Source organism: Diabrotica virgifera, chromosome 2 (genome assembly GCF_917563875.1).
Source record: "Diabrotica virgifera virgifera chromosome 2, PGI_DIABVI_V3a".
NCBI lineage: Eukaryota > Metazoa > Arthropoda > Insecta > Coleoptera > Chrysomelidae > Diabrotica > Diabrotica virgifera.
Genome location: NC_065444.1, coordinates 32,831,786 through 32,851,133, shown reverse-complemented (window position 1 = coordinate 32,851,133; position 19,348 = coordinate 32,831,786). Strand labels below are relative to the sequence as shown.

Genomic DNA, 19,348 nt, shown 5'->3' with positions numbered 1-19,348 from the left:
TAACGAGTCACCTTGTCTGACTCCGCTTTGTACTGTTATAAAGTGCGTTAGTTTTCCATTTATCTTTGCCTGTATTCGATTATGAAAGTAGATGTTTTCGATGGTTTGTGTAATATTGATTGGTATGTTTCTTCTATACAGTAAATGTAAGACGTCTTCGACTTAAATGCGATCGAAAGCCTTTGTCAAGTCTATAAAACATAGATATGCTGGTTTATTGTACTCAATGACCTTTTCTGTGATTTGTATCAGTACAAATACGGCGTCTACGCAGGATCTTATGGATCTGAATACTTGAGAACATCATTGGTGAAAATGGACGGGGACTACGGAATGACAGAAACCGTAGACTAGTTCAGTTCTGCCAACAGAACATAATTGTTATGAATACATGGTTCATACTACCAGCTCGTAGATTATATACACGAAAATCGCCACAAGATAATAAAGAAAATTGCATCAGAAATCACATAAATTACACAATGATTAAACAAAGATACCGAAATTGCATTATAAGGACAAGCACTTTCCGGTGCAGATGATCCCACTGACCATACCTTGTTTGTAGCAAAATGTAAAAATAAACTAAAAATATTTAAAACAAAAAAGAAAGAACCGAAACCAGACATGAACTTACTGAAGAAAGAAGAAACAAAGCAAAATCTAGATTCATGGAAGTCAAAAAGAAAATATATTATTTTTAGTTAAAACTATTATGATTTATTCCCAGAAAAAAATCACTAGTAAAAGTAACAGCAGATTATACAGTGAGCACATAAAGGTTGGAATAAATTCATTTTCTCGAAAATTGACAATTTTGGAAAAAAATCCCAAAACAGGTCAATTTCTATTTTTAAATTACGACTTATTGGCATTTATATCATACTAGTGACGTCACCCATCTGGGCGTGATGACATCATCGATGATTTTTTTTAATAAAAATGGGGGTCGTGTGATAGCTCATTTGAAAGGTAATTCAATTCTCTATTCAGCAATATAAACATTAACATAATTATTTATACAGGGTGCCCAAAAAAAATTTTTCTGAATTAAATTTATTGACATAAAAAGAAGAATGTGTGTAATTTATTCATTTCAAAATACATTTTACTGCTATCAGAAAACAGTAAAAAATGTTTATTTGGCAAATAAATATTGTTTTTTTGCTTAAATTTAATATTAAAGCCTCCACCCACCAGCCTCGTGACAGTTTGAACATCTAATTTAAGCGAAAAGCATTGATTATTTTTCAAACAAACATTTTTTTCAGTTTTCTGAGAGCAGTAAAATGTATTTTGAATTAAATAAATCACATACATTCTTCTTTTTATGTCAATACATTTTATCCAAAAAAAATTTTTTGACACCCTGTATAAATAATTATGTTAATGTTTATATTACTGAATAGAGAATTGAATTACCTTTCAAATGAGCTATCACACGACCCCTATTCTCATTTAAAAAAATCATCGATGACGTCATCACGCCCACATGGGTGACGTCACTAGTATGATGTATATGCCAAAAAGTCGTAATTTAAAAATAAAAATTGACCTGTTTCGGGGTTTTTTTCTAAAATTATCCATTCTCGAGAAAATGAATTTATTCCAACCTTTACGTGCTCACTCTATAGATACTATAGTCGGTTCGCTAAACTCAGACGCAAATGGCTAAAGGTTTTAGTACGTAACTTTTTTGTTTTTTGCCAATTTTGAGAAAATTTGGAAAATTACTAAATATTTAGTAATTATTAACTATTTAGTAATAATTTTTTTGGCAATTTTATCAAACTGGCAAAATTACTAGCTTAAATCACTAGCCAGTTGAGTCTGAGTTTAGCGAACGGACTATAATAAGGTTTGTAAAATTCTAACAAACAGAAAAATTCTACCAAAACTTTAAATACTGTATGCGAAATTTTATTACAGACAACTGCTTTTTAATCAGGGCCACCCTGTTTTCTGCACTCCACGAAATCGACCATTTGGTTGCCATGGAAATGTAAACAGTAGAATTTTCGGGCAACTGTATTGTTAAGAAGTGTTCAAGTATTCGACAATGAATAATAAAAAGAAAGTGAGTTACCAGTTTTCAAAAATACCCATGCTCCAAGTAGAAAAGCCAATAACGACGAATGTAACAAGAGAGTTCAATAAAATTTTGGGTATTCGAAGGAGCACACGAAAGAAAATATCTGATTATATGTGTCAATCTGCTATCAAAGCTAGATTGAAATCTGCAAACGCCTTTGTTTCTCGGAATTATTTACCATTGCCAGTGCGTCCTTTAACAGCCAAAGATTTTAAAAAACTATCCGAACAACGAACGGAAAACGAAATGTCCAGGTTTCAGGAAAAGGCCATCAGAAAGAGGATTAAAGCAAGGGGATTGGAAGACCGGTATGCAGATCTTGTGAGTCAGTTTATTAAAGAGGTTAAATTAGATTTTATTACTATAGTACACTATGCAGGTATGTATATCTTTTTTGATCATGAGACATCTAAGCTGTGTTTATACTATTGAAATCTGGTCACATTTGGCCAATTATCAATTATTTTTTTACTTTAATTACTAAACCATACATAAACTCTAAAAGCTTAATCCTATGGTGTCCTTTTATTTTATCTAACAAGTATGCACTATAGCTAACAAACAACACAGCACTATTATCTGCTTTTACACTAGTAGCCTAATAAAATAAAAAAAGTCAAAATGTAAATTCGTACAGGTTAAAACAAATTTTATATCAAAGTTTAGTTGGGTACAAAAGATATTTTCAAGAAAGGATCCAAATCATACAAGGGGATCATTGTTTAAATAATTAAAAAGGGGTCATTTTTGCAAAAAAAAAATACTTTTTAACTGCTGAGGTAATTCACTTATTAATAAAGGTCTATGCGATTTTTTCTGCAAAGTTGAAGGGTAAATCTTTCACAAGAGACTTAGTAAATTAAATTTGACCCCCTATTTATTTAAATAATTGTATATAAAACTTTAAAAACAAATTTGCAAAAAATTATTTTTATCGTTTTAAACAAGCACTGTAAATTACAGACTAAGTTGCGCTATGTTACCAGTATTAAGGAAAAAAAATTGATCGAAAAATATTTAATATTTCTTGAGATATTGAATTTGTTTATTAAATGTTACTATATTTTCAATTGCAAAGACGCGGTTGTTGCCAAAGAAATATTCACCTGTATTAAATCTTATTATTTTTATGTTTATGTATATTTCCGATAAATGTATTGATAAATTCAAATTTCAATTAAACTTCCCCCTAAAATGGCATTTGAAAATAATTTAAATTTGTTTATAATTTGTTTTTTTTTAATAACGTCGCGGGGATTAAGTATTTTGAAATGCCGTTTCAATAATTGGGTTCCTGGGAATTTTTTACTAATTAACAAAATTTTTTGGTCGTTTTTTCTTCTTTTTTTTTTTCTTGGAGTTATATTACTACTGGCCCTTTTAGGGTTAAATTTTATTAAGAATGTCGAATCTCTGAGTTGTAGATTCTAGACCTAAAATATTAAGATTTAACTAAAATCTCTTAAATAAAATGTGGCTACTTACTGAGTTACAGAGTGTTTTATTTAAAAATTTAAAAATTATTGTTACCAAGTACTTTAAAACTATTTGACGTATCCATATCATACTTGAAAGAAAGTGTGGCTATTTTACACCCTACTAAATTGTGATTAATAAACGTTTCTAGCCAGTGCCAGAGGCGTACGACAGGGGATAGTGAATGATTGACCCTTCCCAAATTCTACGCCACTGAGTGAATTACTATTTTAGCGAAATTTTTCGATTATCCAATACTTTGTATGTAAATAACTTTATTGGGATAGATAAAGTCATCAGTTTGAGAGATATTGGAAGTTTAAAATGAATGAATGAATGAATCAAAATAACTATACCGTTTCATTTTTAACGTCCAATATCTCGAAAATAATAATATTATTTACATAGAAAGTATTGGAGAATCTAAAAATTTCGCTAAAATAGTAATTCCCTCAGTGGCGTAGAATTTGGGAAGGGTCAACCATTAACTATCCCTTGTCGTACGCCTCTGGTAGTAGCTAGAACCTTTTATTTATCACAATTTACTAAACTGTATAATACCCACACTTTCTGCCAAGTATGATAGGGATACGTCAAATAGTTTGACAGAACTTGGTAAAAATAATTTTTAAATTTTTAAATAAAACACCCTGTAACTCAGTAAGTAGCCACATTTTATTTAAGTGATTTTAGACCAATCTTAATATTTTTAGGTCTAGAATCTACAACTCAGAGATTCGACATTCTTAATGAAACTTAACCCTAAAAGGGCCCGTAGTAATATAACTCCAAGAAAAATAAAGAAGAGGAAAAAAAATTTGTTAATTAGTGAAAATTTCCCAGAAACCCAATTATCGAAACGGCATTTCAAAATATCTAATCTCTGCGACCTTATTAAAAAAACAAATTATAAACAAATTTGAATAATTTTCAAATGGCATTTTAGGGGGAAGTTTAATTGAAATTTGAATTTATTAATACATTTGTCGAATATATACATAAAAATAAGAATAATAAGATTTAATACAGGTGAATATTTCTTTGGCAACAACCGCGTTTTTGCAATTGAAAATACAGTAACATTTAATAAACAAATTCAATATCTCAAAAAATATAAAATATTTTTGGACCAATTTTTTTTTATTAATACTGATAATATGCGCAACTTCTCCTGTAAAATAAGATATTTTATAGTGCTTATCTAAAACGCTAAAAATATTTTTTTGCAAATTTGTTTTTAAAGTCTTATGTATAATTATTTAAATAAATAGGGGGTCAAATTTAATTTAGTAAGTCTTACGTGAAAGATTTACCCTTCAACTTTGCAGAAAATAATCCTATAGACCTTCATTAGTAATTGAATGACCTCAGCAGTTAAAAAAGTAAAAAGTAATTTTTTTGCAAAAATTACCCCTTTTTAATTATTTAAACAATGATTCCCTAGTATGATTTGGATACTTTCTTGAAAATATCTTTTGTACCCACCTAAACTTTGATTTAAAATTTGTTTCAAACTGTACGAATTTACATTTCGATTTACATGTAGTGTAATTTTATTTTACTAGACTATAGTTAAACTTTACACTAACTCAAATGGTTTTTACTATGGATTGAGAACTTAGTTTGTTTCTTAGCAGATGTCGCTACGATATCCGTAACATTTTTTCCTTTGCAATCTGGGAAGGCACAGATCGAGGTACCTCGTTGAATTGGAGAGAAGAGGATATGGGACTACTGATGAGGGGAAAAAGATCCCGGAAACTGGTATAGACTCTTCCTGCACTTTCCGATTTAACTAGAGTATAATGCTGCTGCATTTTCAGGTTGCAAAGAAATTGAAAATGTTTATACATTTTCAAATGGTGTTCTTAGTTTGAGTCTTCTTTTTAACCCAGTATTATCGAGCAGCTGAATGGCCTCGGTGTTTACATGACTATGGAACCATTGTTCGTGACGACCTGCCATCTTGTTGATATCTTTATCTACATCTTTCATCTTAAGGTCCTTGTGGAGGTCGGCATTTCTGATACAACAAGGAGCATCAAAGATGTTCCTTAACACTTTGTTTTGGAATCTCTGGACGATCTGGATAATACTTGAATTGGCAAAGCCTCAGAGTTGGCAACCATACGTCCATACTGGTCTCAATATTTGTTTGCATAGCAGTTGTTTGTTGTGTATGGGCAATGCTGAGTTTCTTTCAATCAGCCAATACATTTTTTTGTAACGGATACCTAATCCTTCTCTTGTCTTTTTAATATGGACTTTTCAGCAAATCTTGCATCAACTGTGATACCTGTTTGAGGATTTTTCGGAAGATGCATATGGTATTTCTTCTTCTTCTTCTTCTTCTTCTCCTTCTCCTTCTTCTTCTTCTTCTTCTTCTGCTTCTTCTTCTTCTTCTTCTTCTTCTTCTTCTTCTTCTTCTTCTTCTTCTTCTTCTTCTTCTTCTTCTTCTTCTTCTTCTTCTTCTTCTTCTTCTTCTTGCAGTGCCTAACCGTTTCGGATGTAGGAGGCCATAATGGAAATCTGTACTTTGCACACTGCTGCTTTGAAAAAATTTGTAGTTGTTGTGTTAAAACACGTACGTAGATTTTTCAGCCAGGAAATCCTTCGCCTTCCTGGCCCTCGTTTTTCTTCTATTTTTCCCTTTAATATTAGTTGCAGCGTTCCATATCGCTCGCTATTTCTCATAATGTGACCGAGGTATTCGATTTTTGCTGTTTTTATTGTGGTTAACAGCTCGTTTTCTTTTTGCATTCTCAACAAAACATCCGGATTAGTAACGTGATCGGTATTAGATATCCTCAGGATTCGACGAAAAAGCCACATTTCGAAAGCCTCAATTTTCCTGCAGGTGGCTTCTGTGAGAGTCCACGACACAACTCCGTACAACAAACACTATAGTAAAGATATAACATCGTAGTAACATGGGTATTGATAAATCATGAGATTTTAATAGCAATTTTTTGAAATTCAGATCTTGTTTTCTCTATACTACATTTGATATCTAGGGAATGGTCCCAATTTTCATTGACGTTCGTACCAAGGTAGATGTGTTTTTAGTCGTTCTATTTGTTGACCGTTCACATTGGTTCGTCCAAATTGCTGTTCCTTCTTAGAGATCATCATACATTTTGTTTTCGTAGTATCTTTGACTTACGTATGTGATTCTATTCATTAACTCTTAGAGGGCTTCCAAACTATCAGCAAATACCACCGTGTCTTTTGCTTATTTTATGGTATGTTATCTTATGTCTATATGGTATTTGGGCATCATTTATTCTAATTGGAATGTTTAACGTGAATTGATTTAGATTCACTTAGTTTGATTTTCCATTTTTAGGTATGAATATGAAAATCAAAGATTGTCACCCCGAACAAAAATTTCAAGTTGCACCATATAGATTCGTCGGTAAAACAGAAAACTACAAATATTTTTTAAGTATTCAGAGACAGTTAAAAACAAAATGGATATTGCACTACCTCTTAGTCAGAAAAATTAAAAAAGAATGTGTAATTAACCTGCCACATCAGTTTTTTAAATTACATTTTACTCAAATTCTTGATATTGAAGATATTGAATACGAATTTAAGGGACTCACTCAAAGAGCTGCTCAATATGTACAATCTTCATATTTAAGAATTATTTCTTTTGTTGAGAATGAGAAACTAAAAAGAAGTAACGACCTTGACCAATATCATTCCTTGAAAACTTCAACTGGAGTCTTAACCCTCCATATAAGCAGCAGCATTAGTCAAACTTTGGAGGAAATTGTAGAGTTTACTGTAGCTAGAGATCCAAAACCATATCTTTTCCTTGGTGTCACTTTTACAAATCAACTCGTTTTGGAGCCAACTCCAGATGACGTTATCAAAGTTTTCCACAAATTCATCGACAATATTTTAGCTATTAAAAATGAGGTGTTTGATTTAGAATCTTCTAGACTCAAAGGCAACAAGAGAAGACCTGTTAATCTTTATATAACAGACGAGTTTGTTACTAGATGTAAAGAAGAAATCAAAAATAACATTAACAAACAATTTGAACCAATTTTAGAATATCTTTCTAATATCAACGACAGTCTATCAACTGTATATAAAGATTTATATTCTGAAGAATTTTTTGAAAGTATAATGGATATGATTTTCGAAAACGGCTGCAGCAAAATTAACTTTTACAGGGAATATTTGGATAAGGTTATGTTTATTCCAGATTTTGAGTTTTTTAGGATCGCAAAAGTGTCTTTTATAGATTACAAAAACAATCTACATGCTGGGTTGCATAAAAACATTAATCTTATCTTTGAAAAACTCTCTTCGCAGCATTTGTGGGAAGTAAATGACTTGTGTGAGACCTTTGAATATATAAAGATGAGGGCTCAAACGAAACCTGAGACTACAGAGGAGTTAATTGAAATTGGGAAATTTATGCTATATGTAAGTAACTTTGATTAATTTAAAAAAAAAATTATTGACAACAGCATCAACCACTTTGGGTTATTAGCTGTACTATAATTAATACATGGTTACTTAAACCTAATACATAGTATTTTTGATTATTACACATGTTCGGACATCTTGGCTATTAGTGCACCCTATGTAACGCACAGCTGAATCTTCTGTTTGTGCGTCACAGTGTTGCCATGCCATTTCTTTCATAATTTCAATCAATGTTAAATGTACCTACAAGAATAATAGAATAAGAACGTTTACTTCTCCGTCATTATACTAGGTAGAATGACAAATGAGGTGTCAAATGAAAGCTTATAATGCAAGGATAGTACTAAAGGTGAGAAATTTGACCTATATTGTCTGTCCCTCAAAAAATAAGCGTTATATTGGGGATTTCTAATGTCGACATTAAAAGTTGCACTATTTTTTTTCTATAAAACATTTTGATCTAAAACTTACTAGAAAACTTCTTTGTACTCTTTACTTTCAAATAAACGTGATTAAGAAGCTAAATTTTAAACTTCGTCACACAACTTTTGCAATTAAACTTTGCAATGCAGAAATCTGCACCTTTTTCTTTGAAAAATTCATAACCTTTATCATGATAAGAATAAAAACTTGAAGCAGGTACCTTTGCCTTCAGAAATGTTAGAGCTATATACTGTAAACATTTCAGAAAAAATATTAAAATGGAACAGAGTTGTAGCGAGGTAAACGCAAAAAACGTGATTTCATTTTTTTTTTATTTTTAGGTTAAAATTGCAATTTTGACAATGTTCCCCCACATAAAATTCAAAATAAACCTCATTTTCGTTTTCAGCACCCTCGAAAATATAAAGGATGAATAAAATTAGCCATTCACCCCTCCGTGGTCAGTATCTCGAAAACTAAGCGCTTTTTTGAGGGTGTCCCGCTCGTGTATAATCAGGGCCCCCGCTCCCATAAGTGCAAAGTGTGCAATGCACACGGGAGCCATCCTTTAGGGGCGCAAAAACTGAGGATCAAAAATTGCAAAAATATTTACAAAAAAGAATCAAAAAGCAAAAATTAATTTTAAAATAAAAGTTGAGAAATTAAATAGATCAGTTTTACTTTGTTTGGATGACATTATTAGTCTTCCTATAGATATAAAATAAAAAATCCTGCTATAAAAATAACAAACACCCATTCCGTAGACAAAACTGTAGATAAGAAATACCTAACTAAGCCCTGATTTCGTGGAAAAATTCTAAACATGTAAGTAGTAGTGTGTGGGCGGTAATTCTATCTCATCGATAACCCAACGATTGTGTGACACTCAAATGATGAATCGACAATATTTGATAATAGCATACCCATCAAATAACTAATTAGACCGGCCTGTATCGTCGTCCCCGTTAGCGAAATTATTTCGATTCGATTTTTTTGCACATTACTCAAAATGAGGTCCTTAGAACAAATCCAGAGAGCCAGGCGGTGTCTTGGTCGAAAAATTATTAAAACAAATTCACAAAAATAATTGTTTTCATTCGAACAAATTTTTTTGGATCGCTTGGGTCATTATGGGTAAAAAATGTCTCTTGTCATTTTTCACTAAAATTGATTGTTGCCGAGTTACACGCGATTTAAACTTTAAAAATGCGAAAATGGCCATTTTTAAGGCTTAATAACTCGATTAAAAATTATTAATATGAGAGTCAAAAAGTGACGAAGTCAAAGTTTAAAACCCCTCCTTCAAGATCCTGAAGAAATTTTTGTCATTATTTTATTACAAAGCTGTTGTTTTTAATTATTAACAATTAGCGCTATAGCCCAAGCTGTATCGTTGCCCCCGTTAGCGAAATTATTTCGATGGTTTTTTTTGCAAAAACTTACTCAAAAAGAGGTCTTTATAACAAATCCACAGGGTTCCAGGCGGTACCTTGGTCGAAAAATTGCTTAAACAACTTTTTTAAACAAATTCACAAAAATAATTTTTTCACTTCGAACAATCTTTTTTAGATAATTTGGGTTATTCTGAGCATAAAAGGTCTCTAGTGATTTTTCTCTAAAATTTAGTGTTGTCGAGTTAGGTATATGGCCATTTTTTCGCATTTTTCAAATCTTAAATCGCGTATAACTCGACAACAATCAATCTTAGAGAAAAATGACAAGGAACCATTTTTACTCAGAATGACCATAGTTATCTAAAAAAAATTTGTTCAAAACGAAAAATTTTCTTTTGTGAATTTGTTTAAAAAAATTGTTTAAACAATTTTTCGACCACGGCACCGCCTGGTACCCTGTGGATCTGTTATAAGTATTATGGTAAGTCCCGTCTAAAGGTACGTTTTTACTGGCGCGGCTGGCTCGTTTAATCGCTGAAAGATCGTCGCTGAACAGGGTTGCCAGATTGGGGTATTTTCCCACAATTTTTTGGTAATTTGAAACCGTCTAGGGGAATTAAATTTGCGAATGTACATAGAACCTTTGATTGAGGTATTGGAACCCATATCAATATTTCAATCAACGATAGAACTGTATATTATACTCTCATATAATCGAAGACGATAGGACCTATGAATTATTTCCAGGGCCTCTGGTAATAAGTAGTATAATTTTGGTTTACTCTTCTTTACATATGACTACTACTTCATTAAAATGTGCCAAAAATTTAAATTTGAGAGATTTGAGCTTCAATTTGAGCTTCAATTTCAGTTTCTAAGTGGGAGATTTATAAAATCACATCTGGCAACTCTGTAGCTGAACAGTGAATGCGGTATATCTGATTGTGCGTGTGGTTGTGTGAATTGTAGGAGCCGTTTTGACTGAAGCGTCTATAACCTTTGTACCCAGGGGCAGCAAGTGTCGATTTTTGGTGACTGCTCTGAGACTATGAGAGCAGACAAAATCGTAGACACTGGGCGGTTATAGTGGCGTATTTCATTGACGGCCAGACAAACAGACAGTCATGAAACCGGAAATATATATTTGTTCTCGTATTGCTGAGCCGCGTCGAATAATATATCACTTGTACTATTCCGACGACTTTAAAACAGTACTTTCGGTCGAATTGCTAAAACCGGAAGTCCTAGGTGAAATTTCTCACTTTTATTACCATCGTTGGGTTATAAGCTTTCATTCGACATCTCATTTGCCATTATACCTACCTAGTGCCATGGCGAAGGAGTTATTTTCACAGACGGACAGATAGTCAGAAAACCGGAAGTATACATTTAAAATAGTACTCCCGGTCGCCTTTCTAAAACCGGAAGTCCTAGGTCAAGTTTCTCACCTTTAGTACCATTCTTGAATCATAACCTTTCGTTCGACATCTCATCTGTCATTCTACCTAGTGGAATGACGGAGGAGTTATTTTCACGGACGACGAACAGACGGGCACTTCTAAAAGCGGAAGTCTTAGGTCAAATTTTCTCACCTGTAGTAGTATCCTTGGATCATAAGCTTTCATTGGACACCTACCTCATTTTCATTCTACCTGGTATAATGAGGAGTTATGTTTACGGACGGACGGACAGACGACAGACGGACAATAGTAATATTATTATTCAAAGAAAACAATTATTGTTAAAATACATGCGAGCAGAGGAAATAGAGGTTGAAGAAAGAATTGTCCAATGCTACAAGATTAGAAAAACGTGCAATATTGAAAAGAAGACAAGAAGAAGAGTACTTCAAAATTGTGATAAACAACCATTTATTAGGAAATTATGAAATGATACATACTTATAAAAACAAGCTTCACTTCACAAAAATTTCTCAAATACAAAACTCCGAAACACGCACCGCCAACAAATCACACAAGCAGTATACCGCAATCAATGCTCAGATTCAGCGACGATCTTTCAGCGATTAACGAGCCAGCCGCTGCAGTAAAAACGTACCTTAAATGGACAAAATTTGAAAATCGCGTTACTCTGGGTTCGCCATCCACAAAAAGGTGGGATGTTGTGAGGTGAGCAAAAATGTTCTCGGGTTAAGTCTAAACCCTCTATGTGTGACAAGATGGTCCAGCAGAATTGATTCAATAAAGCCCCTTAAACTTTATTTAATTAAGATTTGCTATGGTGTTATTTGTTCCTATTTTGCTTTATTTGCACCTACCTACCTACCTACCTACCTACCTTCAAAAAAAAATAAATAAAAAAAAATTATCAAAATGCCTTAAGGGGCCCTGTGTATAATATCACAAAAAATTGTAACGTGATAGTATGAAAAAATAGAGGATACGGCAACGGTGTTACAAGTGATGGTCGGATCCAATGCCAAAATCTACCTACACAGACATATTAGGGTGCACTAATAGCCAAGATGTTCCACATGTTCACAGTTAAGTAGCAATATCATAATTTACAATTTAGAAATGGTATTTACAAAATGTTAACAGTGGTTACAGTTTGTTTAAATCATTAATGTCTTTCAAATAATTTGTAAGCTTACAGTGTGGTCTTAAGACTGCTTTTAGACTGTTAGGTATTGAGTGTTTTCCCGTTTGTTTATCACTTTTTCTTTAAGGAACGATTTGTAGTCGGAAACAGACACTAAGTTCACTAACACTAAAAACGCACTGTGTATTGCTTCTCTGGTATGAAAAGCTGCTTTTTCGTTTCCTTGAAGGCTAATGTGTAATGGAACACATATAAAGCCTACTTCCTGCCTCGTGTTCTTTAGGAAATGTAATTGTTCTTTCATTAAAATGCCTATAGGATTACTTGTATATAACTGTTATATCGTATGTAATGCCCTGAGAGAGTCGGTAAGTATGACTGATTTTGGAAATTTTTGAGTACGAATATGAATGAGGGCTTGCATAATTGAATATAGTTCTCCAGAGTAAATACTACAAGTGGAAGATATAATTTAAATTGTAATATAGTGTTCGAATCTATAACTGCTGATCCCACACCATCAATAGTTTTGGTTAAATCTGTATAAATATGACAATGATCTGGGAAAGAAACAAGTATGTTGAGAAACGATTGAATAATTGTTGCATGGGTGGTATCAAGCTTATTGTGTTCAGAAAAAGTTAGATCACATATTGTAGGACGAAAGGTTCAGGGAGGAGAAGTGACTGTGTTTGTCTGATCAAAAAACCAAAGGAAAGAGAGATATCTTTCTAAACGGGGTTAGAAACCGTTAACATTCCATTGAAGAATCGGATCGAAGATTTTAGTTTATTTCTTGAGTTGAATTTGTTTTACCATCACTTTCTTGATTATCGGCATCGTCTAGAATTTTGTGGATTTTGTTTATTAATTTAGTGCATTTGGTTTTCATGCTTTTTTCTGTAAGATACCGCTTAATTGTTGTTATCACGCCAATAAAGTTGGGTATATCCGTTGTGTATGTTTGTAGTAAACTCAAGGGATCAGTCGAGCTAGTGCAATTTTCAAAAAAGTCAACAGTTTGTTAATATGTTAAGTTAATTATTTGACATATCGTGAAATATTGTTTTTGTTGGCATCATCATTTCTTGAATTGATGTGGTAGCGTCAGTTTGCTTTTTTTGTTTCTTTTTGGTTTGTGTTGGTATTTTAAATTCTTTATTTAATTCTTCAGTGGGAGATGGAGTAGTATTAATTTCCGAAATTGTTCTCTTATTGGTCGTTGACTGATCCTTAGATATACAATTAGTTTCCATAAATAATACGGAAAGTATTAAATTAGTATCTTTTTGTTGGTTAAGTGAAGATTGGCACTAGAATTACTGACTGGATGAGGTGGTTACATTTCTTAGGGTGATGGATCAGACTGGGGGGATTCTTGCGGTTGTTGTTGTATTGGTTGTTGTGGTTGGTGTTCGATATGAGAGGAATAATTTTGTTAATTATGATTTGGACCATTTGCTGCAATGTGATCTGTTTTCTTACAGATAAAGCACGAAGGTTTATCTAAACTTAAAAATATGCGATACGAAGTTTGTTCATATGTAATTAAGAAAGAAGAAGGAAGGTATATATCTACAAGTGGTTGAATATAAGTTTGTCTTCTAAAACTGAGGACGTGTTGAAATTCTGGAAGTTGACTACCGATTCTAAGGAAGGTTAAAGGTGACATTAATTTAAGACCTAATCTGGTTAACTCATTCTCTATTAGAATATGTGAAATAGAAGGGCAAACATTTGATAGTAACAGTCTTTCGTTCGGAGAAACCAAGAGAATATCGAATTATTTGAGCAATATACATATCTGAGCACCAATTTAAATAGCCAATGAGACCACTCAACAGAAATTAAACAGCGAATAATAAAAACAAAAGCAGCATCCGTTAGAATGAGACCCATTTTCAACAGTCGAGACATATCATTAAAAACAAAATACCGTCTGTTGAAATGCTACATATTCACAGTTCTGGTTTACGGAATGGAAGCGTGGACACTAACTGTTACATCTATGAATCGGCTCGAAGCTTTCGAAATGTGGTGTTATAGGCATATCTCACGTATATCCAGGGTTGACCGAATTACTAATGTGAAAGTCCTGCGTAGAATGAGAAAAGAGTGTGGTGTGAAATTCTCATGACCATCAAAACTAAAAAATCAGAATATCTAGGACATGTAATGAGAAATCAAGAACGTTACGGCCTCCAACTGATTCTCCAAGGGAAGGTAAATGGTAAAAGAGTACTGGGAAGAAGACGAATTTCCTGGCTTCAAAGTTTACGAAAGTGGTATAACACGACTACCACTGAACTGTTCCGCGCTGCGGTGAACAAAGTCAAGATAGCCATGATGATCGCCAACATCCGGAACGGATAGGCACTTTAAGAAGAGAAGAATCTGTTATTAGCATAGTATGTATGATTCCCACTGGAACTACGTGCATTAATTTCGCTACTTAGTAAATTCTTTTGACTGATTTCTGTGCCCAGATTATGTGAAAGTATCTACACGTTTGATGGTATAGTTTAGTATTGCGATATCAGGATCAATTTCCTTGACTTCCATTGGTCTTTGGTTGCTCCTACTAATGATAGCCACACCATCTGCATATGCAGTAATTTGTACTGATTTAGTATTTATATGGCCGGTTACATATGTTTTTCTTATAGTGTCTTGTTTTGGTGATTATCATTGTCTGCGTTTAGGTTTTCATCGAAGTATTTTTTCCATCTCCTTACATTTTTTGCTTCTCTGCTAGTAGGTCTTGCATAGTATATAGTCTTGCATAGGATCTCTATTAGTAGATCTTTGTCTTTGCATATTGTCAATTTTGGTCTAAATGACTGTGTGTTTTCTTTTATTCTTTTATAGAATTTTCTACTTTCTTGTCTGATTTTATGCTCTAGGATCTCTTCTACCTGCTTTTTCAAAGCCACTCTTTTTTTATTCTGCATATTCTAGTCGCTTGTATTCTCTTCCTGTTATATATTATTATCTCCACGCTATTTCTGCCATGTCTTTGAAGTTGATTAAATCTAGCTTGCAATTCGTCGTCTACTGCAAATCTACTAATATAGAGCGTTCTCATAATCTACATCACGCATCTACAGACAGATTTCGACATCTCATTTTTATTTACTTTCCATAGGTAAGAAATGAACAATTCCAAACACTTGAATGTAGAGTAGGTGATTCCTTGTCAGCATTGTGTAAAATAATAGATTTGGGTACCCTAGAGGATGAACATATGCAACTGAATGCAAAGTCCATTCAATGGTTAACTGACATTATACCCATCATGGAAGAACAGTCAACTACGTTTGACAGCTTAAAATATGATGCCGAAGAAAAACTTCAAAAGGTTGTTGAAGATGTTTCGGAGCTGGTCAAAAAAGTGTTTCCCCTTTTAGTTATTTTAGATGAGATGGACAATATTGATAAAGTCAAAAAATCTTTAAATTTTATCACATTACATATGAAAAAGATAAGGGAAATTGAAACTCAGATACACTGGATTAATCAAGAAGAGGTAAATGTTTTTCAATATAAGTATGTAATAGATTTGGTATATAAAGTTAACAATATGTTAATATTGTTTACTTTTATGCATGTTTTGAAGATCAACATTGTTAACTTTCTCTTGTTCTTCGTCCTCCTCAGATTTTACCTTTAAAAGGGTTCCTTGCTCTTCTTTGTCACTAATTTCTCTCCATCGCTTCTTCTACAACTAAACCTTTCTCTCGCAGTTCATCTTCTCGATTTGCTCCTTCCTCTACTTCCGTTAACTTTTGACAGCTTTATCCTTCATCCCACATAGTTTTAATTTCTACGTATAATTTGACAAAGCCTCTGTTCTTAAATCTTTTTTCAGACAGTAGTCACTCTGGATTTTTCTCTAATCAAGTCGTTCACGATCCTGTCCCTTCGAGTTCTACCCAAAATCTACCGTAGCATGGTGCCGTACGACCAAACGAATTGGTTTGGTGGTCCGGCCTTTTTATATAGCTATATCGTTTTAAATATGCTTATCTCAGTTCCTACCGTACAATAGATTCTTTCCTTTACTATATATATACACGCTATAAATTGTTGACTAGCTAACATTTTGATATCTGATAAAGTTCAAAATGTTATATTTGACAATTGTTGACAAATTTGTGTTCTAGGTAACTTTGAGTTTTCCAAAATCTACATATACTGAATATGAAGAATTAAAAAATTATGTATATCCTTTTCATCACCTTCTAAACGTATGTCTCGAAGTACAACAAAACCTATATAGTTGGCAAGACGGCCCTTTTGATATGCTGGACTATGACAGTACCAAAGTAACTGTTGAAAAATATCAAAAAGAATTGTCTGAAACCTACAAGACTTATAGACAAAAATTACGACAAGCCCAAGATGACAATATAAGTTTAAGATTCAAAGGAACAGTTGATGATCCTGATATTCTAAACTGGCCAGCGCCGTTAAAACTATGTGGAACCGCTTTACGGCGCATCGAGGCATTTGAACCATCTGTTAAAGTTATGAAGATTGTTTGCAATCATTGTTTGAGAAAAAGACACTGGGAAGCAATGTCGGAAATAGCAGGAACTGATGTTACACCAAATGCAGGTAAGATAGCCACTTCATCATCAACCTTCGCTTGTTGACTGCTGGACATATATCTCCCTCATACTTTTCCATCTGTTTCGATAATGTGCCTCTTGCATCAAATTCTCGTCACAATGTTTTAGATCATCAGTTCAACGTGTTAATGGATGACCTTTGCTTTGCAAGGCATCATATCCTGATCTACATTCCAGTCCATATGTGGTCTGTCCTTCGAGCCACGTGACCTGTCCAGTTCCATTTCAGTGTTGCTATTCTCTCTACTGCATCAGCCACTCCTGATCTTCGTCATAGCTGGCGGTTTGGAATCTTGTCTCGCAGTGAAACGCCCAACATAACGCGCTCCATCGCCCTTTGACCACATGGATCTTTTGCTCTGTTCTCCTTGTTAAGGCCAGATGTCACATTCTGGCTATTTTTGTGTATTCGTCTTCTTCTTAGCCTTCTATCATCTACGTTTGGACATAGGTCTCTCCCAACTCCTTCTATCGGTCTCTATCCTGAGCAACATATTTCCAATTTGTTCCTTCTACTCTTTTAACTCTATCAACCCTTCTCATTTGTCGTCTTCCTCTTGGTCGTTTACTTTCGTAAGGTCTCCAGTGTTGTATTGTTGAGTTCCAACGTTGGTCTTCTTGTTTAGCAGTGTGGCCTGTGAAGCTCCATTTAAGTTTGGCAATTTTTGTTATGTCCTCGACTTTTGTTTTTGATCTTACCCAGTCGTTTCTCTTTTTATCTGACAGTCGTATACCTAACATTGCTCTTTATGTTGTGGCTAGCTTATTCATATTTGCCTTCGTTAGGGTCCAGGTTTGACATCGACATCCATATGTCATGATAGGAAGGATGTACTGATTGAACACTTTGCTCCTCAAGTATTGTGGTATTTTGCGATTCTTAAGTATCCAACTAAGTGTTACAAATCCTTTCCAAGCTAGTCTTGCTCTTCTACTAACTTCTGCACTTTGGCTCTCTTTGTCAAGTTTTAGGATTTGGCCTAGGTAGATATATTTCGGGACTTGTTCTATCTCACTGCCATTTATAGTTATATGTACGTACCCCAATTATATGATGACCCCAGTACGTCTGGGGTGATCTGTGTTAGTCATTATTTTTGTTTTTGTGTTTGTCTTTACTGTTTTTGCTTTTTGTGTGTTATTTTATGTTAATATATTTGTGTAATCTGTACATAGATGTGGTTGTGTAAATTGTGTGTGTAAAATGTGCGTTCTTGTATTGTGTGTTGCATATATTTATATTGTGTATAAGATTGTCAATGATTTGTTCTTCGACTTCCTTTACTCCGCAATTGTTCATACGTTTTTGTTGTTGACTTCTTCTTTTAGTATTCTCAACCAAAGCCTGCTACATTTTGATGATGGGTTAGCTACACTTTTTTTTTGTTAAGTAGGCTGCTTCTTTGACTTTTCTATTTTTCATGTCTGTTACTTTTACTTTACTTGATATTGAGCGTATTGGATTGCTAACTTTTGGAACACAGACACTAAATGTTATTAGTTCGTTGTAGGCGAATTAAGAACGAAAACATGCATTGTTTCGGAATAATTCAAACAAGCTTATATTTTTCTAAAACTGTTTTTGTTAGTTTATATACATGTTAAAGTAAAAAGTTCTACTCACAGATTTTGCCGCTAATTGTTTATTAGTTGTTTAAACAATAACAATTGTTTTGTATAAACAGTTTTAAAAATATCGTTGAATAAATCATTTTACTTTGATCAAATATGAATTTATTTTGTTTTTGATTATGCTGAATCCGAATATGACATTACAATTTGACAATTCTTATACAGAAGCTCTTATACAGTATGTCTGCGTAGCTAGGAACCACATGGGAAACTCTTTTATTATCAATTTCACGAAAAAAGTTATTCTCCATAAAATGCTCTGCATAGTCCAAAATCTAAAACTCTACCATCAGATATAAATTTTTATCAATTTTATACGAGGTATGTCAAAATATGAATTTCGTTAAGAAGTAAAGTACCTTTATATTCCAGAATATTAAAAATTGTTATTATGAAAAGTTATTTGGAATTAAAAACTATGTTTTAATGTACAACTACATCCTTCTAATTGAAAAAAAAATCAATGTTTTCTCAAATTACGCGATACCCATTATAATTTTATTACAATTATGATAACTATTTTATTATCAATTTTACGAACAAAAGTTATTCTTCATAAAATACTCTGCCTGGTCTAAAATCTAAGATGCAACCATCATATATTAAATTTTTTTAATTTTATACGAGCTATGTAAAAAAATATGAATTTCGCTTAACAGTTAAGTGCCCTTATGGTGCACAATATTTCAAGTAGA

At 33.2% G+C, this 19,348-nt stretch overlaps 1 protein-coding gene across 1 annotated transcript in view; it reads left to right on the top strand.

The window, feature by feature from the left end:
• The first annotated feature begins 2,059 nt into the window (after positions 1 to 2,059).
• Positions 2,060 to 19,348, top strand: part of LOC114327277 (dynein axonemal heavy chain 7-like) — a 36,653-nt gene continuing 19,364 nt past the window's right edge. The window contains exons 1-4 of the mRNA XM_028275833.2: positions 2,060 to 2,471; positions 6,915 to 8,008; positions 15,536 to 15,916; positions 16,554 to 17,007. Coding sequence (XP_028131634.1) covers positions 2,060 to 2,471; positions 6,915 to 8,008; positions 15,536 to 15,916; positions 16,554 to 17,007 — 2,341 coding nt within the window. The remainder of the gene's footprint in view (positions 2,472 to 6,914; positions 8,009 to 15,535; positions 15,917 to 16,553; positions 17,008 to 19,348) is intronic.